At 49.4% G+C, this 24,729-nt stretch overlaps 1 protein-coding gene across 1 annotated transcript in view; it reads left to right on the forward strand.

Moving 5' to 3' along the window:
* The first annotated feature begins 935 nt into the window (after positions 1-935).
* The window catches only part of LOC129047245 (ultra-long-chain fatty acid omega-hydroxylase), a 43,783-nt gene continuing 19,989 nt past the window's right edge, over positions 936-24,729 (forward strand). Inside the window, exons 1-4 of the mRNA XM_024237210.2 lie at positions 936-994; positions 16,122-16,228; positions 17,771-17,993; positions 22,134-22,278. Coding sequence (XP_024092978.1) covers positions 17,772-17,993; positions 22,134-22,278 — 367 coding nt within the window. The 5' untranslated portion in view covers positions 936-994; positions 16,122-16,228; position 17,771. The remainder of the gene's footprint in view (positions 995-16,121; positions 16,229-17,770; positions 17,994-22,133; positions 22,279-24,729) is intronic.

Genomic DNA, 24,729 nt, shown 5'->3' on the forward strand with positions numbered 1-24,729 from the left:
TTCTTCACCAGGAGACATGCCCCACACCTCCCACGCCCTCTTCCCAAGGGCCCAGCACCAAATGAGAGCGTATTCTTAGAAAAAAGAGGGATAAGGAAGTCTTTTAAGTTTACCACCTGCTGGGGCAAGTGGAGATTCTTGTCTTCTCATCTGTCTGCCCACGTGCTAAGGTCAGCCACACATCCACCCACCAACTCAGGAGGACAGACACATCCAGAGGCGGAGCTGACTCTGTCTGGACACATCTGGAGCAGACAGGTTGGCCAAGGACAACATCCTGGCCAGAGGGTCAAGGTGTCTGGCAGTGGGTGGAGAGGAGTGGCGGAGGGCGGGTTGGGGGGGAGCAGAACCAGTCTGGTGCTGCTTGTTGAGGCTGGAGGTCTTCCTGGAGGAAGAGGCTGCAGAGCCTCCAGGGGTGGGTGCGTGGGAGAGGTTAGGCCCAGGATCCAGAGAGAGGGGAAGGGCTGGTTCCCAAGGGCTGGTGGAGCCAGAGAATTCCTGAGGGCCCCAGAGGAGGCTTCTCGGGGGTCAGTGGGGCCCCAGGTGGTGATGTTTAGGGATCGCTGTCCAAGCTTGGGAGCAAACCTGGAAGTAAGGGCCATGGGGGGTGTTGGTGTGGGAGGAGTGTGGTCCAGAGCGGGACTTGGGCGCTAATGCGGCCCAGCAGTGGCAGGAGGGCGGGGAGCCTGATGGTTTGGGACTTCTAGGTGTCCAAGTCTCTGTCTCTCTTCATCTCTCCATCTCAGTCTCAGTATCTCTCTCTTTCAATCTTTCTCCACCCCTCCACACGCCTATTTCTTGTTCTCTCCTTTTCTGGGGGCAGCGCTGGCGTCCCCGCCCAGAATCCTGCGGGAGCCCGGGGCGGGGTGTCCGGGGGCGGACCCCTCGGCACGGCCGGGCGGGGTTAAAGGGTTGGGCCGTGGGACCGCGCGGTCAGATCCCAGGTAGTGGCGCCGGTGGATCCGGATCGAAGGCAGGAGGCTGAGACCCGTGGGTGAGTGCGCGCGTGGTGAGGGCTGTAACCTGAGCGCGGCCGAGGCGCTGCGCTGGAACCCGAGGCTCGCGCGGTTCGGTGCTGGCGGGGCAAGGGCGAAGGTCTGCGCGCGGCGGCGGGCGGGGCGCAGCCGGCCACGGGGACCCCCCAGGACCCAGGACGGGGCTGCATGCCCGGGGCACTCGTGGGGAGAGGAGCACGTGGGTGTGTCCCCGACGTTTGCTGCATTTGTGAGTTTTTTTTTTTTTTTTTTTTTTCTGTGTGCGCCTCGTAGTCCTAGGCGCATCCTTTTCTCTGGGTATCTGTGTTGGGGAGGGGGCCTCCAAAAGACCCCTCTCGTGGTCAGGACATACCAGATGGGTTCAAGCCCCGCCCTGGGACGCCTCTTTGGGGCTGAATGGGGATTCGCTCTGAGATTTCACCACTGCACGTTGTCTTGACGGGGAGGTTGTAGTACATTCAACCGATGGGGTTAGGCTTGTGGTCCAACTGCTATCAGGGACCCTCTGCCCATCCATGCCAGACGCAGAGCCCCTCTATGAAAAGACGGTGTTCTTCTGGCCCCGAGAGTTGGCTCTGAGGGTTGTGTGAGGTCCTGGGGTTGGTCCCAGGTGATGTTCGTCTGATAGATGCTGGAAGGATGATGTTTTCTGGCCTCCCAGGGGCCTGGCCCAGCCTGGGTATGCAAGTTGGCTGAGGCTGGCCACCTGGGGAGTCGCAGGCTGGAGAGGCCCAGGCCCAGGGCATCTCTCCTGGTTCATCTGCCCGCTCACCCCTCATGCATGCACTCATTGTGTGTCTCACCGCCCCGTAGGCAAAGGAGATGGCCAGGGCTGGCTGCGCACCCGAAATTCCTCCTACCCTGTGTCCGTTGCTCCACCCCTTATTTCTGGGTCCTGGAGCTGTGCCCAGCCAGGGCTGGCAGCACCAAACTCCTTCTTGTGTAACTCCAAACCCCAAAGAGGAGGAACCTCCCCAAATCTTCCCTACCACCCTCGTTTTACAGGCAAGGAAAGTGAGGGCCAGAGAGAAGCAGCCTGTGCCTGTGGACACCCAGTGCCCAGTGGGAGAGCTGGGATTTGAAAAAACAAGCCCTGTTTGACCCCAAAGCCCCGGTCCACTTTCCGATGTCCCCGGCATCACCAAATGGCCCAGCTTGGGTTTCTGAACAGTAACATTAACTCTGGCCTGGTGTCTGGCGGTGACCCAGGTTGGTATCTGCAGAGGGGCTTGGATGACTTGGGAGGTATTCAGGGAATGGGACCCATCTCTCCTTTCTTTCTTCCTTCCTTCCTTTTTCTCTTTCTTTCTTTCTTTCTTTCTTTCTTTCTTTCTTTCTTTCTTTCTTTCTTTCTTTTTGTTGTTGACAGGGTCTCACTTTGTCACCCAGGCAGGAGTGCAATGGCATAATCATAGCTCACTGCAGCCTCGATCTCCTGGGTTCAAGCAATCCTCCTACCTCAGCCTCCTGAGTATGTAGGACCACAGGCATGCACCACCACTCCTGCCTACTTTTTGTATTTTTGGTAGGGATGGGGTTTCACCATGTTGCCCAGGCTGGTCTTCAACTCTTGGGCTCAAGTGATCCACCCGCCTCAGCCTCCCAAAGTGCTGGGATTACAGGCATGAGCCACTGCACCTGACTCATCTCTCCTTGTTGATAAAACTTGGACCTGATTCTCCAAACCCCAGATGGCCAGGTCACAATAATGAACATGATGGCAGCACCAACAGTAATGAGAGATATCATTGATCAAAGGCTTACTATGTGCCTGGAAGATTGCAGCCCCATGAGGTGGGTAAATAGGGCTTCTGTCTTAATGGATGAAGAAATTGAGGCTCAGAGAGGTGCAGACACTCACCCGAGGTCTCACAGCAAAGAGGCAGACCTTTATAGAATCTTTGCTGAGGCTTATGTCCAGGTGTGGCCACACTTGGGATCATGGGCAGAAACAATTACAACCCTGCAATGGTCTAGATTATTAGTGGTTTTAAAACTTCTTTTTCTGCCAGGATCCCCTTTGGGCCAAGGAAATTATTAACAAAAGGTTTGAATATGATCAAAGCTGTGATAGGACTGTCTCCTTTACCCCATTTGCCAACTTGGCCCTGCCCTCATTAGTCATAAATGACTCTGAAGCTCTTTCTCAGAACCTTAGAAATTTAGAGTGCTGAGTGGAGACTGAAGACCTAGAAGCCAGGCTGAGCGTGGTGGCTCATGCCTGTAATCCCAGGACTTTGGGAGGCTAAGGCTGGAGGATGGTTTGAGCCTAGGACTTTGAGACCAGCCTGGGGAATATAGGGATACTATATATATTATAATATATATAATATTATATTATATATAATATTAATATATATTATATATAATATATAAAATGTATATTATATATTATATATTATATAAAATGTATATTATATATAATATATAATATATAATATATAATATATATAATATATAATATATAATATATAATATATATAATATATAATATATAATATATAATATATAATATATAATATATATATATAATTATTATTTTTTTTGAGATGGAGTTTTGCTCTTGTTGCCCAGGCTGGAGTGTAATGGCGCGATCTTGGCTCACTGCAACCCCTGCCTTCCGGGTTCAAGCTATTCTCTTGCCTCTGCCTCCTGAATAGCTGAGACTACAGGCATATGCCACCGTGCCTGGCTAATTTTGTATTTTTAGTAGAGATGGGGTTTCTCCATGTTGGTCAGGCTGGTCTCGAACTCCTGACCTCAGGTGATCCTCCTGCCTCGGCCTCCCAAAGTGCTGAGATTACAGGCGTGAGCCACCGCGCCCAGCCTTATCTTAATTTTTTTTAACAAAAAAATTTAAAAAAATTAGCTGAGCATGGTGGCAGGCGCCTGTAGTCCCAGCTACTCAGGATGCTGAGGTGGGAGGATTACTCAAGCCCAGGACAGGGAGGTTGCAGTGAGCCAAGATCACACCACTGCACTCCAGCCTGAAGGACAGAGCAAGACCCTGTCTAAAAAACAAAATAAACAAACAAACAACAACAACAACAAAACAACTTAGAAGTCCCCTCTCAGCTCCAGCCTTCTGGGGTCTGGCACTTTGGGGGAATATGTGAGTCTCTGGGGTAAGCCAGCCCTCTGATGTTGAGGAAGTCGAGGTGGTACCATGAATCAGTGGGGACAGGGGCAGGGCTGCCTTGACTACAGGCTTGGAGTGAAAAGGAGGGCTGGGATGTGGGGTGATGGGGCCAGTGTTGGGGTGCTCTTCCATCAGGCTCCTGGCTGGTCCCAGCCCCTGCAGTTCAAGAAGAGGCATGTATCTGGTACCTGGCGTTGGCCTGCGTCCGTGCCCTCCATTCCTTCTTGGGAGCCCACACACCTTGTATAACAAGTCCTCAGCGGGCGAATGGCTGGGCCAACCTGACAAACCAGTGCGCCCTGGGCGTGGGCCGGGACGCAGAGCCAGTCACTGGCTTTCACCACCACCAGATAATGCGGGCCCCGGCAGGGCAGGGCCACCTCTGCCAAGGCGGGCCTGCTGGATGAGATCGGGGGCCGGTGTAGATAGGGAGTGGACATGCCAGCCGCCTGCAGCATTCTGAGGGTGCCACCTTTGAATTGCTCTCACTCCTATCAAATAGCAATAATAGGAGTAATCATTACGGCTAACATTTTGTGAGCTACGTGACAAGGCCTTTCCATGTCTCATTTCACTGAGCTGTCCCAAACAACCTTAGGGGGTAGGTCCTGTTACTATCAACCCATTTCACAGATTGGCAAAGGAAGGCTGATGGCAGGGACTGGGTTCACCAAGGCTGCTAACCTAGGGAATAGGAGAGCTGAGATTTGAACCCAGGCCTGTTGAAGTCAAAAGTGCACATTAAATTAAATTAAATTAATTTATTTTTTGAGATAGAGTCTCACTCTGTCCCCCAGGCTGGAGTGCAGTGGCAAGATTTTGGATCATTGCAACCTCCGCCTCAGCCCCCCAAGTAGCTGGGGCTACAGGCATCCACCACCATGCCCAGCTATTTCTTTTTTTCTTGGTAGAGACAGGGTTTCATCATGTTGCCCAGGTTGGTCTTAAATTCCTGACCTCAAGTGATCCTCCCTCCTCGGCCTCCCAAAGTGGTGGGATTACAGGCGGCTCACGCCTGGCCTGATTTTTTTTGTTTTTTAGTAGAGATGGAGTCTCACTATGTTGCACAGGCTGGTCTCAAATTCCTTGGTTCAAGTGATCCTCTCATCTTGGCCTCCCAAAGTGCTGGGATTACAGGCATGAACCACTTCACCAGGCCGATACCTTTCCTCCATTATCTAAACTCCATAGTTTACATTAGGATTCACTCTTTGTGTCATGCGGTAAACTAATGAATTTTTATAATTGGTTAAATTTTTTTGAATGGGTGACATGTGCTCATGGTATAGGAAACCAAAAGGACTAGAAAAGTGGACAGTAAACTTAAGTTTCCCTTCCACCCCTGTCCCGAGTTCTTTCAGGCCCTTTCCAGAGGCTGCTACCATTTTTCCTGGGTCCTCAAAGCTTTTCTCTCTCTCTCTCTTTTTTTTTTTTTTTGTATTACCATTTATTGGTGAAAAACACTAAGTTTTACTTGCATTCTATGAGGAGAAAAACTCCAGCGTAAACAATGAATGGAGGCAGTACTTAACTCGCAGGGGTACCAGGCTTTCCATACGGACCACACACAGAGCCTCAGTGCACACACTTCTTTTTCATTTTTATTTTTTTTGAGACGGAATCTTGCTCTGTCACCCAGGCTGGAGTGCAGTGGCACGATCTCGGCTCACTGCAACCTCCGCCTCCCGAGTTCAAATGATTCTCCTGCCTCAGCCTCCCGAGCAGCTGGGACTACAGGCGAATGCTGCCACGCCCTGCTAATTTTTTGCATTTTTTTTTTTTTTGAGACAGAGTCTCACTCTGTCACCCAGGCTGGAGTGCAGTGGCGCGATCTCGGCTCACTGCAAACTCTGCCTCCCAGGTTCACGCCATTCTCCTGCCTCAGCCTCCCGAGTAGCTGGGACTACAGGCGCCTGCCACCACGCCCGGCTAACTTTTTGTATTTGTAGTAGAGATGGGGTTTTACTGTGTTAGCCAGGATGGTCTTGATCTCCTGACCTCGTGATCTGCCCGCCTCGGCCTCCCAAAGTGCTGGGATTACAAGCGTGAGCCACCACGCCCGGCCTAATTTTTTGTATTTTAGTAGAGATGGTGTTTCACCGTGTTGTCCAGGCTGGTTGAGAACTCCTGAGCTCAGGCAATCCACACCCTCCTCAGTCTTCCAAAGTGCTGGGATTACAGGCGAGACCCACTGCTCCCGGCCCAGTGCACACACTTCTGTGTACAGTAACACAACATCAAAACAACACAGCTGTATAGAGAAACATAGGTCATTCTTTTCAGCCCTAATCAAGATGTAATTAATAGTATCGAGCACTCTGGAAAATCAGTCTGCAGTTTTATGTGAACTATATGGAGATCATATCCTGTAGTGTAGTGAAAGCTAAGTCCTCAAGAGCCGTATGTATAGATACACGATTTTTAAAAATAATATTTAAAATGGAGATCAAAGTTCATTTGTGTAAGTCCTGTTTGCATTAACAAAAATAAAAATAAAATAAAAATGGAAGCAAATGATCACCTGAAGTTTAAAATTCCTAAATTGTCCAATTTTTACAACTGTGGGAGACTTATTCAAGGTTTTTGAAAGTCCAGGACTGTTTCAGCTGAACCATAGGGCACATAATTTGCATCACTGAAATGGTGCTGGGTTAGTCAATGAAATAAAAATGTTTAACTACATACACGTGGATATGATCTTTGTCGGTTAGATTATTGATAAAGTCAGTCTCAGAAAAGTTTCCAAACTGTGCGATATAACTAGATACAGTTGAGAAACTCTCAAATGAAAATTTTATATAGTGTCGTCGGGCACGGTGGCTCATGCCTGTAATCCCAGCACTTTGGGAGGCCGAGGCGGGTGCATCACGAGGTCAGGAGTTCAAGACCAGCCTGGCCAAGATGGTGAAACCCCGTCTCTATTAAAAATACAAAAACTAGCTGGGTGTGGTGGCCCAGCTACTCAGGAGACTGAGGCAGACAATTGCTTGAACCTGGGAGGCAGAGGTTGCAGTGAGCCAAGACTGTGCTATTGCACTCCAGCCTGGGTGACAGAGTGAGACTCTGTCTTTAAAAAAAAAAGAAAGAAAGAACATTTTATATAGTGTCATACCAATAAAAAGAAAATGATGAAACTAAGAATACAGATCACTGTTGGAAGAGAAAGCAGTGGTGATGGTGTGGGTACTGCAGGAAGTGGTGGGGCCGTAGCACACTAGAAGTTAGGTCATGCTGAATAGGAAGCATTTGATTTTCTCTGGTGCTTTTAGCTCTAGGGCTGGTTGAAGGCGTCTCTCTGGTGTGGCTGTCCAGGGTTTGTCCCAACTGAGCCAGCTTGAGAAGCGGTCATGCTTTCCATTTCTTCTTTCACACAGGGGAAAAAAAAGACCAAACAGGAAGGTGCCCAGGGCGTGGATCTGCTGGTGCCTGAGGAGAGCCAGCCGGCTGGGCAGCCCTTCTTCCCCAAAGGCAGCTGCTATTGCGTAGGGACAGCCAGGTCACCGAGTGGCCGTCACAACAAACCCCAGCACAGTCCAGCCCGGCCACAGCCGCCTCCTCTGTTGTGTTCCCTGCTGCTGCCCACATCCTTTACCCACCGTGTCTCTCGGCCCACTAGAGGTATCAGAAATTCCAAATTTTCAAAGCAGTTTTAATGTTTTCAGTATATATGTTGGGATTTTATAACGGTTCATGGCCAGAAAAGGTTCAGCACCTCCCACACACAGACATTGATCCATTTCCTGTTCTTGGCATCTCTGTACTTTGTTGGTCCAACTCAGACAGCAACTTTAAGATGTTCAGTGCAGCTGGCCGGTCACGGTGGCTTACGCCTGTAATCCCAGCACTTTGGGAGGCCGAGGTGGGTGGTTCATCTGAGGCCAGGAGTTCAAGACCAGCCTGGCCAATATGGTGACACCCCGTCTCTACTAAAAAGTACAAAAATTAGCCAGGTGTGGTGGCACATGCCTATAATCTCAGCTACCCAGGAGGCTGAGGCAGGAGAATTGCTGGAACCTGGGAGGCAGAGGCTGCGGTGAGCTGAGATAGCACCACTGCACTCCAGCCTGGGCGACAGAGTGAGACTCTGTCTTTGTTTTTTTCTTTTGAGATGGAGTCTCGCTCTGTCACCCAGGCTGGAGTGCAGTGGCACGATCTCGGCTCACTGCAAGCTCCACCTCCCGGGTTCATGCCATTCTCCTGCCTCAGCCTCCTGAGTAGCTGGGATTACAGGCGCCCACCACCACACCCAGCTAATTTTTTGTATTTTTAGTAGAGATGGGGTTTCACCGTGTTAGCCAGGATGGTCTTGATCTCCTGACCTCGTGATCTACCCGCCTCAGCCTCCCAAAGTGCTGGGATTACAGGCATGAGCCACCGCGCCCAGTTGAGACTCTGTCTTAAAAAAAAAAAAGAAAAAGAAAAAGATGTTCAGTGCAGCCATATCATAGCAGGACTCAACATCCTTGCCAATACTATGTGTTAGATGTAAGGGAATAAGTACATTCTATGTCTTTGTACTTTAACCAAGATATCTGTGCTGGACGTGCTCACAGGCATGTCCCAGCTCGCAGCCTATGCCCTTTCCTTATTTGGAAATATTATTACTTTTCTAAGTCCTTTTGCAAGCAACTTCCTCTTTTCCTTTGCTCTCTATTGCCTTTACCTATTTAGGAAAGTTTTCAATTATTAGCCAGTCAGGTTTAATTTAGATTGTGAGGTCTCGCTCCAGCCAATGGAGACAGGACACAGTAGCAAGGACAAACTGCATAAGGGATAAAAATTGCTTCCCTTCTTTGTTCAAGTGTGCTCTCACCATTATTCCATCTGCAAGGAGCACCCTTTATGCAGAAAGTAAAATTGCCTTGCTGAGAAAACTTATTATCTGAATGCTGATTTTTACTTGCAGTACCAAGGAACAAGCATTCTGTTTCTGAATAAACATTTTACTTATAACACTATGACTGATCAGAGGCGGCTAAGAGGAGCAATGGATAAGAGATACAAATTCATTCTTGTTGTTTTTGGGGAAGTCTTTGTATTCAACCTGGAATCCCTCGACTCTGGAAAGATAGTCCAATTGCTCAGAGGACCTCGTGAGAGGTCCACGGGGTACGTGGCCTGAAGAGATGTTATTCTTTTTTTTTTTTTTTTTTTTTGAGATGGAGTCTGTTGCCAGGCTGGAGTGCAGTGGCGCGATCTTGGCTCACCGCAACCTCTGACTCCCTGGTTCAAGCGATTATCCTGCCTCAGCCTCCCAAGCAACTGGGATTACAGGCACACATGGCTGATTTTTTGTATTATCAGTAGAGAAGGGGTTTCGCCATGTTGGCCAGGCTGGTCTTGAACTCCTGACCTCAGGCAATCCACCCACCTCAGCCTCCTAAAGTGCTGGGATTACAAGTGTGAGCCACCATGCCCGACCTCAAATGATAATTCTAGGGTTTCCCTGAAGTGGCTGCACTATTTTTTATTTTTTTTTGTGGGTGCCAGACAGAAGTGTTCTTGTTTGAGGGACAGGAGGACCCCAGCTGTGGAAAGTATAGGACTTCCCCAATGTACCATTCATGGTGGTCTTCCTATGGGCATCTGGTAGACCTCTTGTCATGATTCCCATTTTGTAGTGGAGAAAATGGAGGCTTCCAGAGAGTGTCCCAACTGGGGACTCACAACATGTGGTCCTGCCTGGGGGCAGAGCCGGGGGTTGTTTGTCCTGGGAAGGACTTCAGCCCATCCCTGATAGGCGGACGGGGAGGTGAAGCAGACACAGGGCTCCACAACTCCCCTCTCTCACCCTCCCCAGGCACCCATCTCCCCATGTACCCAGTCATCTGGAGCAGGGATCCCTCTCTAGGGCTGGCAACTTCTCTTATCCCAATTCTTTCCCATTTCATTCATTCCAGAAGACATTTCCTTTGTTGGGATTTCAGCTGGGATTTTCCTGGGTAGGGGTTGGGGGCTCTAGCTGTGATTTCACTCAGAAGTCTTCCAGCTCTCTTTAAGGCTTACTGGGAAGATGGAGTGAAAGATAGTGAAAATCATCACACATAGCAGGCACTCAATGATTCTTTGGAGAGTGATCTAGGGGAGGTGGCTGATTGTGGTGCAAAGGAGTGGACCATCAGGGCAGAGCTGGGGTTGGAGGATGAGGAGCTGGTGTGGGCACAGCTGAGGAAAGGCATGTGGATGGAGGGAACAGAATGTGCAAAGGCTCTGAGACGGGAACTTGCTTGGCCTGTGGAAGGAGTGGCCTGGAGTGGCCCGAGGTGAGCAAGCGAGGAGGCAGGTGGTGGGAGACAGGGCTAGAGGTATCAACAGGGGTGGGCCATGTAGGTTGTTGTGGTCCACGACAAAAAGTCTAAATTTAGCTGGATGAGGTGACTCATGCCTGGAATTCCAGCACTTTGGAAAGCCGAGGTGGGAGGATTGCCTGAGACCAGGAGTTCAAGACCAGCCTGGACAACATAGCCAGACACCATCTCTACCAAAAATTTAAAAATTAGCTGGGCATGGTGGTGCATGCCTGTAGTCCCAGCTACTGGGGAAGATGAGGTAGGAGGATCTCTGGAGCTCAAGAGTTTGTGGCTGCAGTGAGCTATGATTGTACCACTGCACTTCCGCCTGGGTAACACAGCAAGACCCTGTCTCTAAAAGAAAAACCGTGATAAAAGGCTGGGCGCGGTGGCTTACGCCTGTAATCCCAGCACTTTGGGAGGCCGAGGTGGGCGGAACACGAGGTCAGGATGTCGAGACCATCCTGGCTAACATGGTGAAACCCCATCTCTACTAAAAATACAAAAAAAAAAAAAAAAAAAAAAAAGAATTACCTGGGTGTGGTGGCGGGTGCCTGTAATCCCAGCTACTCCGGAGGCTGAGGCAGGAGAATGGTGTGAACCCGGGAGGTGGAGTTTGCAGTGAGCCGAGATCACGCCACTGCACTCCAGTCTGGCGACAGAGTGAGAGCCTGTCTCAAAAAAAAAAAAAAAAAAAAAAAAGAAACAAAACACAGAAAAAAAAAAAAAAGAAAAACCATGAAAACAAAAGAGTCTAAATTTCATTTAGAGCAAAGTGGGGAGCCATGGGGGTTTTGAGCAGGGAAGGTTCATGATCTGATTTAATTTGAGGAAGATCCCTCTGGCTGTGTGTGCAGAATGGACTTCTTGCAGGGAGAAAGGATGGAACTCAGGGGACCAGTGGGAAGGGGCCACTGCAGTGCTGGACTGATGTGCGTTGGGATGATGGGGATGGAGAATGATGAATGGATTCTGAAGATGTTTAGGATGGACAACTAGCAGGACCTGGCAACAGATTGGATGTGGCTGAAAGGAGGAGGAAGAGGATGAGGTGAATCTGAGGGTCTAGGAGATGGCCCCAGGGGGATGTTTAGAAGCTGGCTGGACCTGGCAGTGTTGGACACTGAGACATGGGAATCGCCTTTGAGATAGGATGAGATCCTCAGGTTGTGGGCACAGAGGAAACGGGAGACAACGTGGCTCTAAGAAGCCCCAACATTTACAAACTGGGTGAAGAAAGAGGGGCTCAAAGCAGACTGAGAATGGGACTTTTTTTTTTTTTTTTTTTTTGAGACAGAGTCTCACTCTGTCACCCAGGCTGGAGTGCAATGGTATGATCTCAGCTCACTGCAACCTCTGCCTCCCAGGCTCAAGCAATTCTCCTGCCTCAGCCTCCCGAGTAGCTGGGACTACAGGCGCCCGCCACCATGCCCGGTTAATTTTTGTATTTTTAGTAGAGACAGGGTTTTGCCATGTTGGCCAGGCTGGTCTCGAACTCCTGACCTCAAGTGATCCACCCGCCTCGGCCTTCCAAAGTGCTAGGATTACAGGTGTGAGCCACTGTGCTCAGCCAGAGGAGGGGACTTTTTGAGGCTGAAGTGGAGGATGAGCAGGAGTGAGTTCCTGCGGGCTTTGGATACCAGGCTGAGGGGAGTAGGGAGCCATGGAGGGTGTTAGAGCATGGGAGTCGCAGGCTGTTAGAAAGGGTATTGTGGTGGCTGGAATGGGAACCGAACTGCAGCCAGGTGGCTCCTGGGGGTGGATGTGATGATTCATGTGACCCCCGTTGGCTGAATCTGTTGACTCCCTCTCAGCACTTTTAGGCCTGCCAAGATGGTAACACTCACCCCATATCCCCTGACCGGGCTGCAGACGAAAAGATCACACTGGTGTGGACCCAGAGATCATCTTTTTATAGTCACCCCCAGGTACAAACAGGGAAACTGAGGACCAGGCCACATAGACAATCAGTGAGGAGGCAGACATAGAATCCAGATGTTCATCGTGTATGTTTGTGTCTGTGTGTGTGTGTGCGCGTGCACAAGTACACGCATGCATTTAAAAAGAAAGTCTCGCCCCGGCATGGTGGCTCAAGCCTGTAATCCCAGCACTTTGGGAGGCCGAGGCGAGCGGATCACGAAGTCAGCAGATCGAGACCATCCTGGTTAACATGGTGAAACCCCGTCTCTACTAAAAATACAAAAAATTTAGCCGGATGTGGTGGTGGGCTCCTGTAGTCCCAGCTACTCAGGAGGCTGAGGCAGGAGAATGGCATGAACCCAGGAGGCGGAGCTTGCAGTGAGCTGAGATCACGCCACTGCACTCCAGCCTGGGCAACAGAGCAAGACTCCATCTCAAAACAAACAAACAAAAAACTAAAAAAAGAACGTCTCTTTCCCTTTGTTTTTTTTTTTTTTATTTGAGACGGAGTTTTGCTGTTGTCACCATTTATTGGTGACAAACACTAAGTTTTACTTGCATTCTATGAGGAGAAAAACTCTAGCGTAAACAATGAATGGAGGCACTACTTAACTCGCAGGGGTACCAGGCTTTCCATACGGACCACACACAGAGCCTCTGTGCACACACTTCTTTTTCATTTTTATTTTTTTGAGACGGAATCTTGCTCTTTCACCCAGGCTGGAGTGCAGTGGCACAATCTCGGCTCACTGCAACCTCCGCCTCCAGAGTTCAAGTGATTCTCCTGCCTCAGCCTCCCGAGTAGCTGGGACTATAGGCAAATGCTGCCACGCCCTGCTAATTTTTTGTATTTTTGTATTTTTGTATTTTTTTTTTTTGAGACAGAGTCTCGCTCTGTCGCCAGGCTGGAGTGCAGTGGCACGATCTCAGCTCGCTGCAACCTCCGCCTCCTGGGTTCACGCAATTCTTCTGCCTCAGCCTCCCGAGTAGCTAGGATTACAGGCGTGAGCCACCACACCTGACTAATTTTTTGTATTTTTGGTAGAGACGAGGTTTCACCATGTTAGCCAGGATGGTTTCAATCTCCTGACCGCATGATCCACCTGCCTTGGCCTCCCAAAGTGCTGGGATTACAAGCGTGAGCCACCACGTCCGGCGGTGATCGGCTTATTTCACTGAATAGGATGCCCTCAAGGTTCAACCCTGGTGTAGCATGTGTCAGAATGTCCTTGCTTTTGAAGGCTGAACAATATTCCATTGGATGGACTCTATTTTGTTTATACATTCATTTGTTGGTGGGTACTTGGCTTACTTCCACCTTTTTTTTTTTTTTTGAGATGGAGTCTCACTCTGTCACCCAGGCTGGAGTGCAGTGGCTTGGTCTCAGCTCACTGCAACCTCTGCCTCCCAGGTTCAAGTGATTCCTGGGCCTCAGCATCCCCATTAGCTGTGATTACGTACCTGCCACCACACCTGGCTAATTTTTTGTATTTTTAGTAGAGACGGGGTTTCGCCATGTTGGCCAGGCTGGCCTCGAACTCCTAACCTCAGATGAGCTGCCCCCTCAGCCTCCCAAAGTGCTGGGATTACAAGCGTGAGCCACCCCGCCCAGCCTACTTCCACGTTTTAGTGATTATGACTTGTGCTGCTCTGAACATGAGTGTGCAAATATCTCTTTGAGACACTGCTTTCAATTCTTTGTGGGTATATCCCCAGAAGTAGAATGGATGGATTATAGGGTAATTCTATGTTTAATTTTAATTTTAATTTTTCTTAAGATACAGGATCTCCCTATGTCACCCAGGCTGGGGTGCAGTCGCACGATCATAGCTCACTGCAGCCTCGAACAACTGGGCTCAAGCAATCTTCCCATCTCAGCCTCTAGAGTAGCTGGGATCACAGGCATGCACCACCACGCTCAGCTTGTTTAATCTTAAAAGGAACCACCAGTGGCCGGGCGCAGTGGCTCACGCCTGTAATCCTAGCACTTTGGGAGGTGGAGGTGGGTGGATGGCCTGAGGTCAGGAGTTCGAGACCAGCCTGGCCAACGTGGTGAAACTCTGTCTCTACTAAAAATACAAAAATTAGCCCAGCATGGTGGCGGGTGCCTGTAATCCGAGCTACTCAGTAGGCTGAGGCATGAGAATTGGTTGAACCCAGGAGGCGGAGGTTGCAGTGAGCTGAGACTGTGCCACTGCACTCCAGCCTGGGCAACAAAAGCAAAACTTTGTCTCAAAGAAAAAAAAAAATAGGAACCACCATATGGTTTTCCCCAGTGCACAACAGTTCCAATTTGTTCACATCCTCAACCACACTTCTTTTCTGTTTTATGTTTCAGTTGCAACCATCTTAAGACTGGTCATGTAGTCTGTATTTTAAGTCATAATATCCATCCCAACTGGGATCTCCAAATCTGATCATGACCCACCTAGCTGTTTTCCCAGCAAGTGTTAACTAATAAAAATTTCACTTCTGCAGCTGGGCGAGGTGGTTCACGCCTGTAAATCTCAGCACTTGGGAGGCAGAGGTGGGAGGATTGCTTGAGCCTAGGAATTTGAGATCAGCCTGGGTAACGTCATGAGACTCTGTCTCTACAAAAAATAGAAAAAATTAGCTGGGCATGATGGTGCGCACCTATAGTCCCAGCTACTCTGGAGGCTGAGGTGGGAGGATCGCTTCAGCCTGGGAGATCGAGGCTGCATTGAGCTGTGATAGTACTCTTTAGTCACTATTTAGCCTGCGTGATAGAGTGAGACCCTGTCTCAAAAAGAAATTTCACTTCTTTATTTTTATTATTTTTATTTTGTTTTGAGACGGAGTCTCACTCTATCGCCCAGGCTGGAGTGCAGTGGCACGATCTCAGCTCACTGCAACTTCTTCCTCCCAGGTTCCAGCGATTCTCCCACCTCAGCCTCCCGAGTAGCTGGGATTACAGGTGCCCACACCACCACGCCCGGCTGATTTTTGTATTTTTAGTAGAGATGGGGTTTCGCCATGTTGTCCAGGCTGGTCTCGAACTCCTGAACTCAAGTGATCTGCCCCACCTCGGCCTCCCAAAATGTTGGGATTACAGGTGTGAGCCACTGCACTTGGCCAACAAATTTCACTTCTGCATGGAAAATATGGTTTGGCGTTGGCTGGCAGAAGAGCTAAGTGAGGCGTGGTGTGGTGGCTCATGCCTGTAATCCCAGCAATTTGGGAGGCTGAGGTGGGCAGATCACTTGAGGTCAGGAGTTCAAGACCAGCCTGGCCAACATGGTGAAATCCCGTCTCTATTAAAATACACAAAAATAATTAGCTGGATATGGTGGCGAGTGCCTGTAACCCCAGCTACTTGGGAGGCTGAGGTGGGAGAATTGCTTGAACCCAGGAGGCAGAGGCTGCAGTGAGCCGAGATCGCACCACTGCACTTCAGCCTGGGCAACAAGAGCAAGACTCTGTCTCCAAACAAAAACCAAAAAAACTCACAACAAGATCCCATGAGAACTCACTCACTCACTATCTGGAAGACAGCACCAAGGGGATGGTGCTAAACCATTCATGAGAAACCACCCCTATGATCAAATCACCTTCCACTAGACCCCATCTCCAACACTGGGGATTCCAGTTCAACATAAGGTTTGGGTGGGGACACAGATCCAAACCATATCAGATTCCCTGAGATGAGGCTGGTACTGCCCGGAGCATGGTGGTGCACGGCGGATGACAAGCCCTTCCTGCCTGCTCACTGTCTTATTAATATTATGGTTACCTAACTGCTTTGTTTTGGTTCCTTAGGAGCTGGCCCTAAAGCAAGGACCTGAGTACAAGTAATTTTTTTGGGAAGTAATCACAGAAAATACCGGCAAGGAAGAAGACAGTGAACCCAAAAGAATTGAAGACAGGTACTCAGATAAATACATGTACACACATGTTCAGAGTAGCATATTTCATAATAGCCAAAATGTAGAAACAGCCCAAATGTCCATCCACAGATGAATGAATAAAGAAAATGTGGGGCCAGGTGTGGTGGTATGCACCTGTAGTCCCAGCTACCCGGGAGGCTGAGACAGGAGGATCACATGAGCCTGGGAGGTCAAGGCTGGAGCAAGTTGTGATCATGCCACTGCACTCCAGCCTGAGTGACAGAACCAGACCCTGTCTCAAAAGAAAAAAAAAAGGAAATGTGGAATATCCATACAACGGAATAGTACTCAGCAGTACAAATAAGCTCTGATTGATGCTACAATGTGGAGGAACCTCGAAAACAGGATGCCGAGCGAAGGAAGCCAGACACAAAAGGCTGCATAGCATTTAATAGATTTATATGAAATATCCAGAATACTTAAATCCATAGAGACAGAAAGCAGATTAGTGGTGCTGGGGGCTCCAGGGAGGGAGAATGGGAAGTGGCTACTAACAAGGATGGGGTTTTGTTTTGGGATAATGAAAATGTTCTGAAACTAGCTGGGTGAGGTAGCTCGCGCCTGTAATCCCAGCACTTTGGGAGGCCAAGGCGGAAGGATTGCTTGAGTCCAGCAGTTTGAGACCAGCCTGGGCAACATGGCAAAACCCTGTCTCTACAAAAAAATACAAAAATTATCTGGGCCTGGTGGCATGCACCTGTAGTCAGTCCCAGCTACTTGGGAAACTGAGGTGGGAGGATTGCTTGAGCTGGGGAGGTTAAGGCTGCAGTGAGCCGTGATTGTGCCACTGCACTCCAGCCTAGGTGACAGAGGAGACCTCTTTCAAAAAGAAAGAAAGAAAGACAGAAAGAAAGAGAGAGAGAGAAAGAAAGAAAGAAAAAGAAAGAAAGAAAGAGAAAGAAAGAAGTCCTGAAATTAGATGGAGGTGGTAGTTGCATTATATGTAAATATACGCAATACCACTGAATTATTCTCTTTAAAATAATTAATTTTGTGTTATGTGAATCTCATCTCAACTAAAAAAAAAGAAAAAGAAAAAGAAAGAGGGGGAAAGGACGTGGCCAATAGGGAGTTTCCACTGTGAGCAGCTGGAGTTTAATCTCATTGGGGAAGCCTAGAGTGAGTGTGGAACCTATATCTCAGGGTCATTGCACCCAAGGGGTGAGGGAGCTGGGGTATTTATCCACCAATGAGCCTCAGTCATTGGTTGAGAGCTGCCCCTTTGGGAGGGGTGTCTTGGTTTCCCAGCCTGACCGGCTATGAGTGGGCAGAGAATGCCCTATGGTAGAGAAGTCAAGAGGGTGACCTTGTAAAAGTCAAGGCTGAGAGCATACGAGCAGGGCCCCAAGTGCATCCATCTGTCCAGCTAGTTGGAGATCATGGCTGGGGGATGAAGAGGTATCCTTGGTGTCTGGAACTCACGTGTGCTGGGAACCTGCTGTGCACTAAGCACATCATGCCTTACCCCACGGGTCATCATCTTGTGCATGGCACCGACCCCCTGACCCTGTGTGTCCCCAGGATGCTGCCCATCACAGACCGCCTACTGCACCTCCTGGGGCTGGAGAAGACGGCGTTCCGCATATACGCGGTGTCCACCCTTCTCCTTTTCCTGCTCTTCTTCCTGTTCCGCCTGCTGCTGCGGTTCCTGAGGCTCTGCCGGAGCTTCTACATCACCTGCTGCCGGCTGCGCTGCTTCCCCCAGCCCCCACGGCGCAACTGGCTGCTGGGCCACCTGGGCATGGTAAGTGTGGCCAGGCAGGACTGGGCTGGGCTGGACTGGGCAGGTGCAGGGTAATAGGTAAGGATGGTGGGCCTGCTGGCTTCCCACAGCCTTCCAAGAATCTGGTTGGGGCTAGCAGCAGATTTATATGATGGGGTATGAGGCTGAGGCTCAGAGAGGGCAAGCAGTTTACCCAAGCTCACACAGCTGGGAGGAGGCAGAACTAACTTTAAAGATGAATTATTTTGGGAGGCTGAGGTGGGAGGATTGCTTGAGGCCAGGAGTTTGAGACCAGCTTGGGAAACATAGTGAGACCCCATCTCTACAAAAAATAACAAAAATTATATGGGTGTGGTGGCGCACCCTTGTAGTCTCAGCCACTTGGGAGGCTGAGGTAGGAGGATTACTTGAGCTTAGGAGTTCGAGACCAGCCTGGGAAACACAGTGAGACCCCATCTCTATAAGAAAAATTACAAAAATTAGCTGAGTGCAGTGGTACACACCTGTAATCCCAGCTACTTGGGAGGCTGAGGCGTGAGGATTGTTTGAGCCTGGGAGTTTGAGGCTGCAGTGAGCTATGATTGCGCCACCGCATTCTAGCCTGGGTGACCTAGGGAGACCCTGTCTCTCTAAGGAAAAAAAAAGAACTCTCCCTATAATTTTATAGCTGTCACTGTACAATAGGTACCTTTACCTTTGGAGTTTGGAATCCCGGGGCAGGGATGGAGGAGGGGAGGGGAACACATCCTATTCCCAGTGTGGTTCCACTCTTCTGCCTTGAATGCTGTGGTCTCAGGTCAGGACTCTTACCCTTTTATTGCATTGAATTTTTTTCTTTTTGAGACAGGGTCTTGCTATGTTGCCTAGGCTGATCTTGAACTCCTAAGCTCAAGCAATACTTTGACCTCAGCCTGCTGAGTCCTTTTTAATGTTGCAGATATGTGCTAAGTATGTTTCCAGGCAAATATTAACTCATTCAGTTCTCTTGACAATTCTAGGAAGTAGGTCCCATGACTAGCCCCATTTTGCATGGAAGATTACTGAGGCACAGAGAGGTTAAGTAGCTGACCTTAGGTCACACAGCTTGTAAGTGGCAGAGCTGGGGTTCAAACCCAGCCTGTCAAGCTCTAGCCTCCTTGATCTTAGTTCTACCCTCTGATGCCTCTAGTTTCTGTAGTTAGTTTCTAGATGAGATAGGCTGGACTTTTCCTTTTTTTTTTTTTTTGAGACAGTCTTTCTCTGTCACCTAGGCTAGAGTGCAGTGGTACAATCATGGCTCACTGCAGCCTCTATCTCCTGGGCTCAAGGGATCCTCCTGCCTCAGCCTCCCAAGTAGCTGCGACTGCAAGCCTGCAAGCGCATGCCCCCACGCCTGGCTAATTTTTGTATTTTTAGTAGAGACAGGGTTTCACCGTGTTGGCCAGGCTGATCTCAAACTCCTGACCTCAAGTGAACCACCGTGCTCAGCCTCCCTGTTTTTAGTTCTACTCTCTGATGCCTCTACTTTCTGGATGAGATAGGCTGGACTTTCCCTTTTGGACTTTTCTCCTTCATTTCTTCCATCCCTTACCCCTGCCTTACCCTCTACTGCTGGTCCACGGTCCAGCCTCCTCCTTGAGTTCCTACCTCCAGTTTCATCCCTTCAGTCCATCTCCCATTCTGGCCCCAGAGGGATTCTTGGATCCAACCACATCCCTGCCCCTGCTCACACACCCTCCATGGCTCCCTATTGCCAATCAGAAAAAGGCTGGTGTTCAAGGCCCTTTTGGCTCCAACCTCCATCCTCCTCACTTGTTCCACCATCCCTCCCTAGCTCCATAAAATCACTTCCCACTCCTGTAACAAGGCTCCCCCCTCAAAGGCCTTTGCCAAAACTGTACTCTCTGTCCAGGTATCCTTCTCTGCTAGATCAACTTCTACTCATTTTTCATGCCTCATCTCCAGTGCCCTTACTCTAGAAAGCCCTCTCTGGGTTTGATGGTTGTCCTAGAGGGAGTGGCCAGGCTCTAGTGCCTGGAGGAGTTGGCCAGGGCCAGCTCTAAAGCCCAGCCTTGACATTGTCCAGCCCAGCTCCTGGGCCCACGGGGGCTGGGTGAGGCTGCAATTGAGCCCTGGGTGTGAACATGATCAGGGCTGAGCCTGACGGAGAAGGAGACACAGAAGCTAGAAAGGAGTCATTTGTTGGTTGACTCATTTGGCAATTGCTGAGCCTTATCACCGGCTAGGCACTGGGTTAGGCTCCTTTGTATCTGAGCTCTTCTCTAATTCTCACAGCCTGTGGAGTGGGGATGGATCTGTCCTATTTCATGGATTCACACTTTTATAGATTTGAGCACAGAGAGGTTAAGTGGCTTACTCAAAGTCACACAGCTGCTGAGGGTGGGTTTGAACTTGGATTTTTCTGACGTTGAGCCTGAAGCTTTCCTGCCTCGTACAGCAGGTGAGGAAGTGCAGTTTTGTAGCTAGGTGGCCTGGGTTCAGGTACTAGCTTTGTAGATGATGCCAAAGCTTGCCCATATTCCTCTCAACCCATTTTTGGATGCAGTGGCCTGATGTCCAGCTGCCAGCTCCTGCATTCTAGGGGCTGTCTCTGGTGGCTGGAGCCCACTCTGCAAGTGAAATAAAGGCTGGGCACAGTGGCTCACACCTGCAATCCCAGCACATTGGGAGGCCAGGGCAGGAGAATTGCTTGAGCCTGGGAGTTTGAGACCAGCTTGGGCAACACAGCAAGACCCAGTTTTTACAAAAAAATTAAAAATTAGCCAGGCTTGGTGGTGCGTGCCTAGAGTCCCAGTGCCTGTCCTGCCACTGTTGCTTCTGTGAGCTTGGGAATTAACGCCCCCAGGAGTGACCCTCAACCAATGGCTGATGGGCATTGGTGTATAAATACCCCAGCTCCCTTGCCCTCAGGTGGAATGACTCGGAGATGCAATGCGCTACTCTGTCCTCCAAAGCTCCCCAGTGGGACCGAGCCCTGGTTGCCCTTGGGGGTAATTTCCTTGACAACTCATCCTTTAGTGGTGGTCTTCTTCCCCTATCTCACTACCCATGTTTTTGGGGATCATCCCCCAAATAAACTACCTGCCCTAGACCCTTGTCTCAGGACTTCCTTCTGGGGGAGCCTAAACCAGAATAGTCACCTGCTTAACTTGCAACTTCAGAAAAACCATTTGACCTTGCTGAACAAAATAAAATGAGGAAAATAATAGCAACGGTCTCATAGGGTTCTTGTGCTGATCAAATACGCCAGTACATGAAAAGTCTCCACCACGGTGACCAATACAGGGCAGGCACCTGTATGTGGTAAAGATAACAACAGTAGTAGCATGTTATTACTCACATAGCAAGTACTTGATAAATGCCAACCATGATCATTATTGTGTTTATCATTACTATTTTTATTTTTATTTTTTAAGAGACAGAGTCTTGCTCTGTCACCCAGGTTGGAGTGCAGTGGTGTGATCATAGCTCACTGCAGCCTCAACATCCCAAGCTCAGGTGGTCCTCCTGCCTCAGCCTCTTGAGTAGCTGCCACTACAGGCATGTCCCACCAAGCCTGGCTAATTTTATCTTATTATTATTATTATTATTTTTCTTTGAGGTGGAGTTTTGCTCTTGTCGCCCAGGCTGGAGTGCAATGGCATGATCTCGGCTTACTGCAACCTCTGCCTCCTGGGTTCAAGCGATTCTCCTGTCTCAGTCTCCTGAGTAGCTGGGATTACAGGCGCCCACCACCAAGCCCAGCTAATTTTTGTATTTTTAGTAGAGACGGCATTTCACCATGTTGTCCAGCCTGATCTCGAACTCCTGACCTCAGGTGATCTGCTTGCCTTGGCCTCCCGAAGTGCTGGGATTACAGATGTGAGCCACTATACTTGGATACTGTTTTTAGCTATTGAACATCAGCCATGGGTCAGGCCCATGCTGGGTCTCTTGCTTTGTTATTTCATGAATCCTTTCTACTGCCCTCAGAGGGAGAGTTGATTCTTCTCCATTTTTTCAGATGAGGAAATGGAGGCCCAGGGAGGTGCAACCAACTGCCTAAAATCATCATGTAGCACTATTGGGCTTGTTTTGAGACTACAGGAGGTGGCAGGAGGAAGGCAGTGGGGGAAGCTGGGGCTGGGTACCTCCTTATTGCTCCTCCCTTACCTCTTGCAGTACCTTCCAAATGAAGCGGGCCTTCAAGATGAGAAGAAGGTACTGGACAACATGCACCATGTACTCTTGGTATGGATGGGACCTGTCCTGCCGCTGTTGGTTCTGGTGCACCCTGATTACATCAAGCCCCTTTTGGGAGCCTCAGGTACGTGGGCTTGGCCTCCGAGCTATGGTTGAGTCCTCAACTCCCAGAACCTATCTGAGATTCTAGGCAGGTGGGATATCCAGAGGAAGGGTCATTTGAATAGGGCTTTGAAGGATGAATAAGAGTTTGCCAAAGCAAGAATGGCAATCCAGATTGTGAGAACAGTATGGGCAAAGATGTGACAATGACTAAGAGTTCCAGAAACTTCGAGGGAATATCCATCCATTTGGCAGTCAGAGCCAAGCACGTTTGGATAGGCAGTTGTTCCCTATGGTTTTGTTAAGTAAGTGTTACTCAATCCTTGGCCATGGCACGCCCATCATTTGGTTCTGACATTCCCATTATGGCCAGGACTCTTGGTGACTCAGCCTGCAGCCTGCTGTCATCACTTGGGCTGACTCTGACTGGCAGGGAGGGAGATGTGGAAGAATTGCTTCTTCCTCGTGCAGTCCACACCTATCCCAAGATGTGAGACTCCCAAGTCTGCTTGGCAAGCTCTTGCTCAGCCTTCAACACCCAGCTCCAATGGCCGCCTCCTCCAGGAATCTTTCCCTGGCTTCCCAGACAGACCTATTCTCAGTCCTAACCCTTTGGACCTGGGTATGTCTGTGTCCAGCTCTATCTTCCTCATGAGCGGGACTCTGGATCCTTAGTGTGGCCTTGTGTATCTGATGTATTAGTCAGTTCTCACGCTGCTGTGAAGGACTATCCTAGACTGGGTAATTTATAAAGGAAAGAGGTTTAATCGACTCACAGTTCCGCAGGGCTGGGGAGGCCTCAGGAAACTTACAATCATGGCGGAAGGGGAAGCAAACACAGTCGTCTTCACATGGCAGCAGGAAGGAGAAGTGCCAAGTAAAAGGGGGAAATTCATCAAATCTCGTGAGAACTCATTCACTATCATGGGAACAGCAACATGGGGGTAACCGCCCCCATGATTCAATTATCCCCCACCGGATCCCTCGCATGACACATGGAGATTATCGGAATTATAATTCAAAATGAAATTTAGATGGGACACAGCCAAACCATATTACCTGGGCACCTCCAGAGGTATCAGGGGACATCTGAGAGAACTCACTCTCAAATAAACCAATGAGCTCCAGTAGGTCAGGCTTGGTGGTTCACATCTGTAATCCCAACACTTTGGGAGGCTGAGGCAGGAGGGTTGCTTGAGGCCAGGAGTTTGAGACTAGCCTGGGCAACATAGCAAGACCCTGTCTCTCGAAAAAATAAATAATTACCCAGTGGCAGTGATGTGCACCTGTAGTCTTGGCTACTTGGGTGGCTGAGATGGGAGGATCACTTGAGCCCAGGAGTTTAAGACCAGCCTGGGTAATCTAGCAAGACCCCATCTGTACAAAAGCATTTAAAAATATTAGATGGGTGTGGTGGTGCATGCCTGTAGTCCCAGCTACTCAGGAGGCTGAGGTGAGAGGATTGCTTGAGCCCAGCAGTTGGAGGCTGCACTGAGCTATGATTGCACGACTGCTGTACTCCAGCCTGGGTGACAGAGCAAGACTTAGTCTCTAAAAAAAAAAAAAAAAGTGGGAGATTCCAGGAATTTTAGGATCTCTGTCCTAGCTTTGCCTCTACAAACACACATCTGGGGACCATCTCCAGGGCTCCAACCCAGGAGCTGTGAAAGAAGTTGCCATCTTCCCCTTCCGCAGCTATTCCCTCTCAATGCCTTGTTGTCTCCCGTTATTACATTTGTGAAGGGATGACGATCCCCATTGAACTAAGGGGAAAACCTAGACCTTGGGAGGGAGAAGTGACTCTTCTGAGGGATGAATACCAACTTGTGGGAAGAGCCCTGGGCCAGGACTGAGGTGGGTTGGCTTCAAATTCTGGCTTTGGCACGTGCTTGCTGTGAGACCCAGCCATTTATCGAGCCTCTCTGGATCTCAGGTTTTGATCTGTAAAATGGGTGCAGTTGTGAAGCCTGAATAATATAATGTGGATAAGAGGCCACGTGCAGTGGCTCATGCCTGCAGTCTCAGCACTTTGGGAGGCCATGGCAGGAGGATCACTTGAGCCCAGGAGTTCAAGACCAGCCTGGGCAACAGAGCAAGACCCTATCTTTACAAAAAATTTAAAAAATTAGCCAGATATGGCGGTGCGTGCCTATAGTCCCAGCTACTTAGGAGGCTGAGGTAGGAGGATTGCTTGAGCCCAAGAGGTTGAGGCTGCAGTGAGCTATGATTGTGCCATTGCATCCAGCATGGGCAGCAGAGTGAGATTCTGTCTCTAAAAAAATTAAAAAAAATATGGATAGGCATTAGTAAGGGTTTCTCTTCTGCGTTTTTAATATATGTTTTTCTTTCTCTTTTCCTCCTTCCCTTTCTTCTTCCTCCCTCTTCTCCTCCTCCTTCTCTCTCTACTCCTCCTCTTTCCCCTTCCTCCCTTCTCTTCTTATTCTTCCTTTCCTCCTCCTTCTACTTCTTTCTT

Source organism: Pongo abelii, chromosome 20 (genome assembly GCF_028885655.2).
Source record: "Pongo abelii isolate AG06213 chromosome 20, NHGRI_mPonAbe1-v2.0_pri, whole genome shotgun sequence".
Lineage (NCBI taxonomy): Eukaryota > Metazoa > Chordata > Mammalia > Primates > Hominidae > Pongo > Pongo abelii.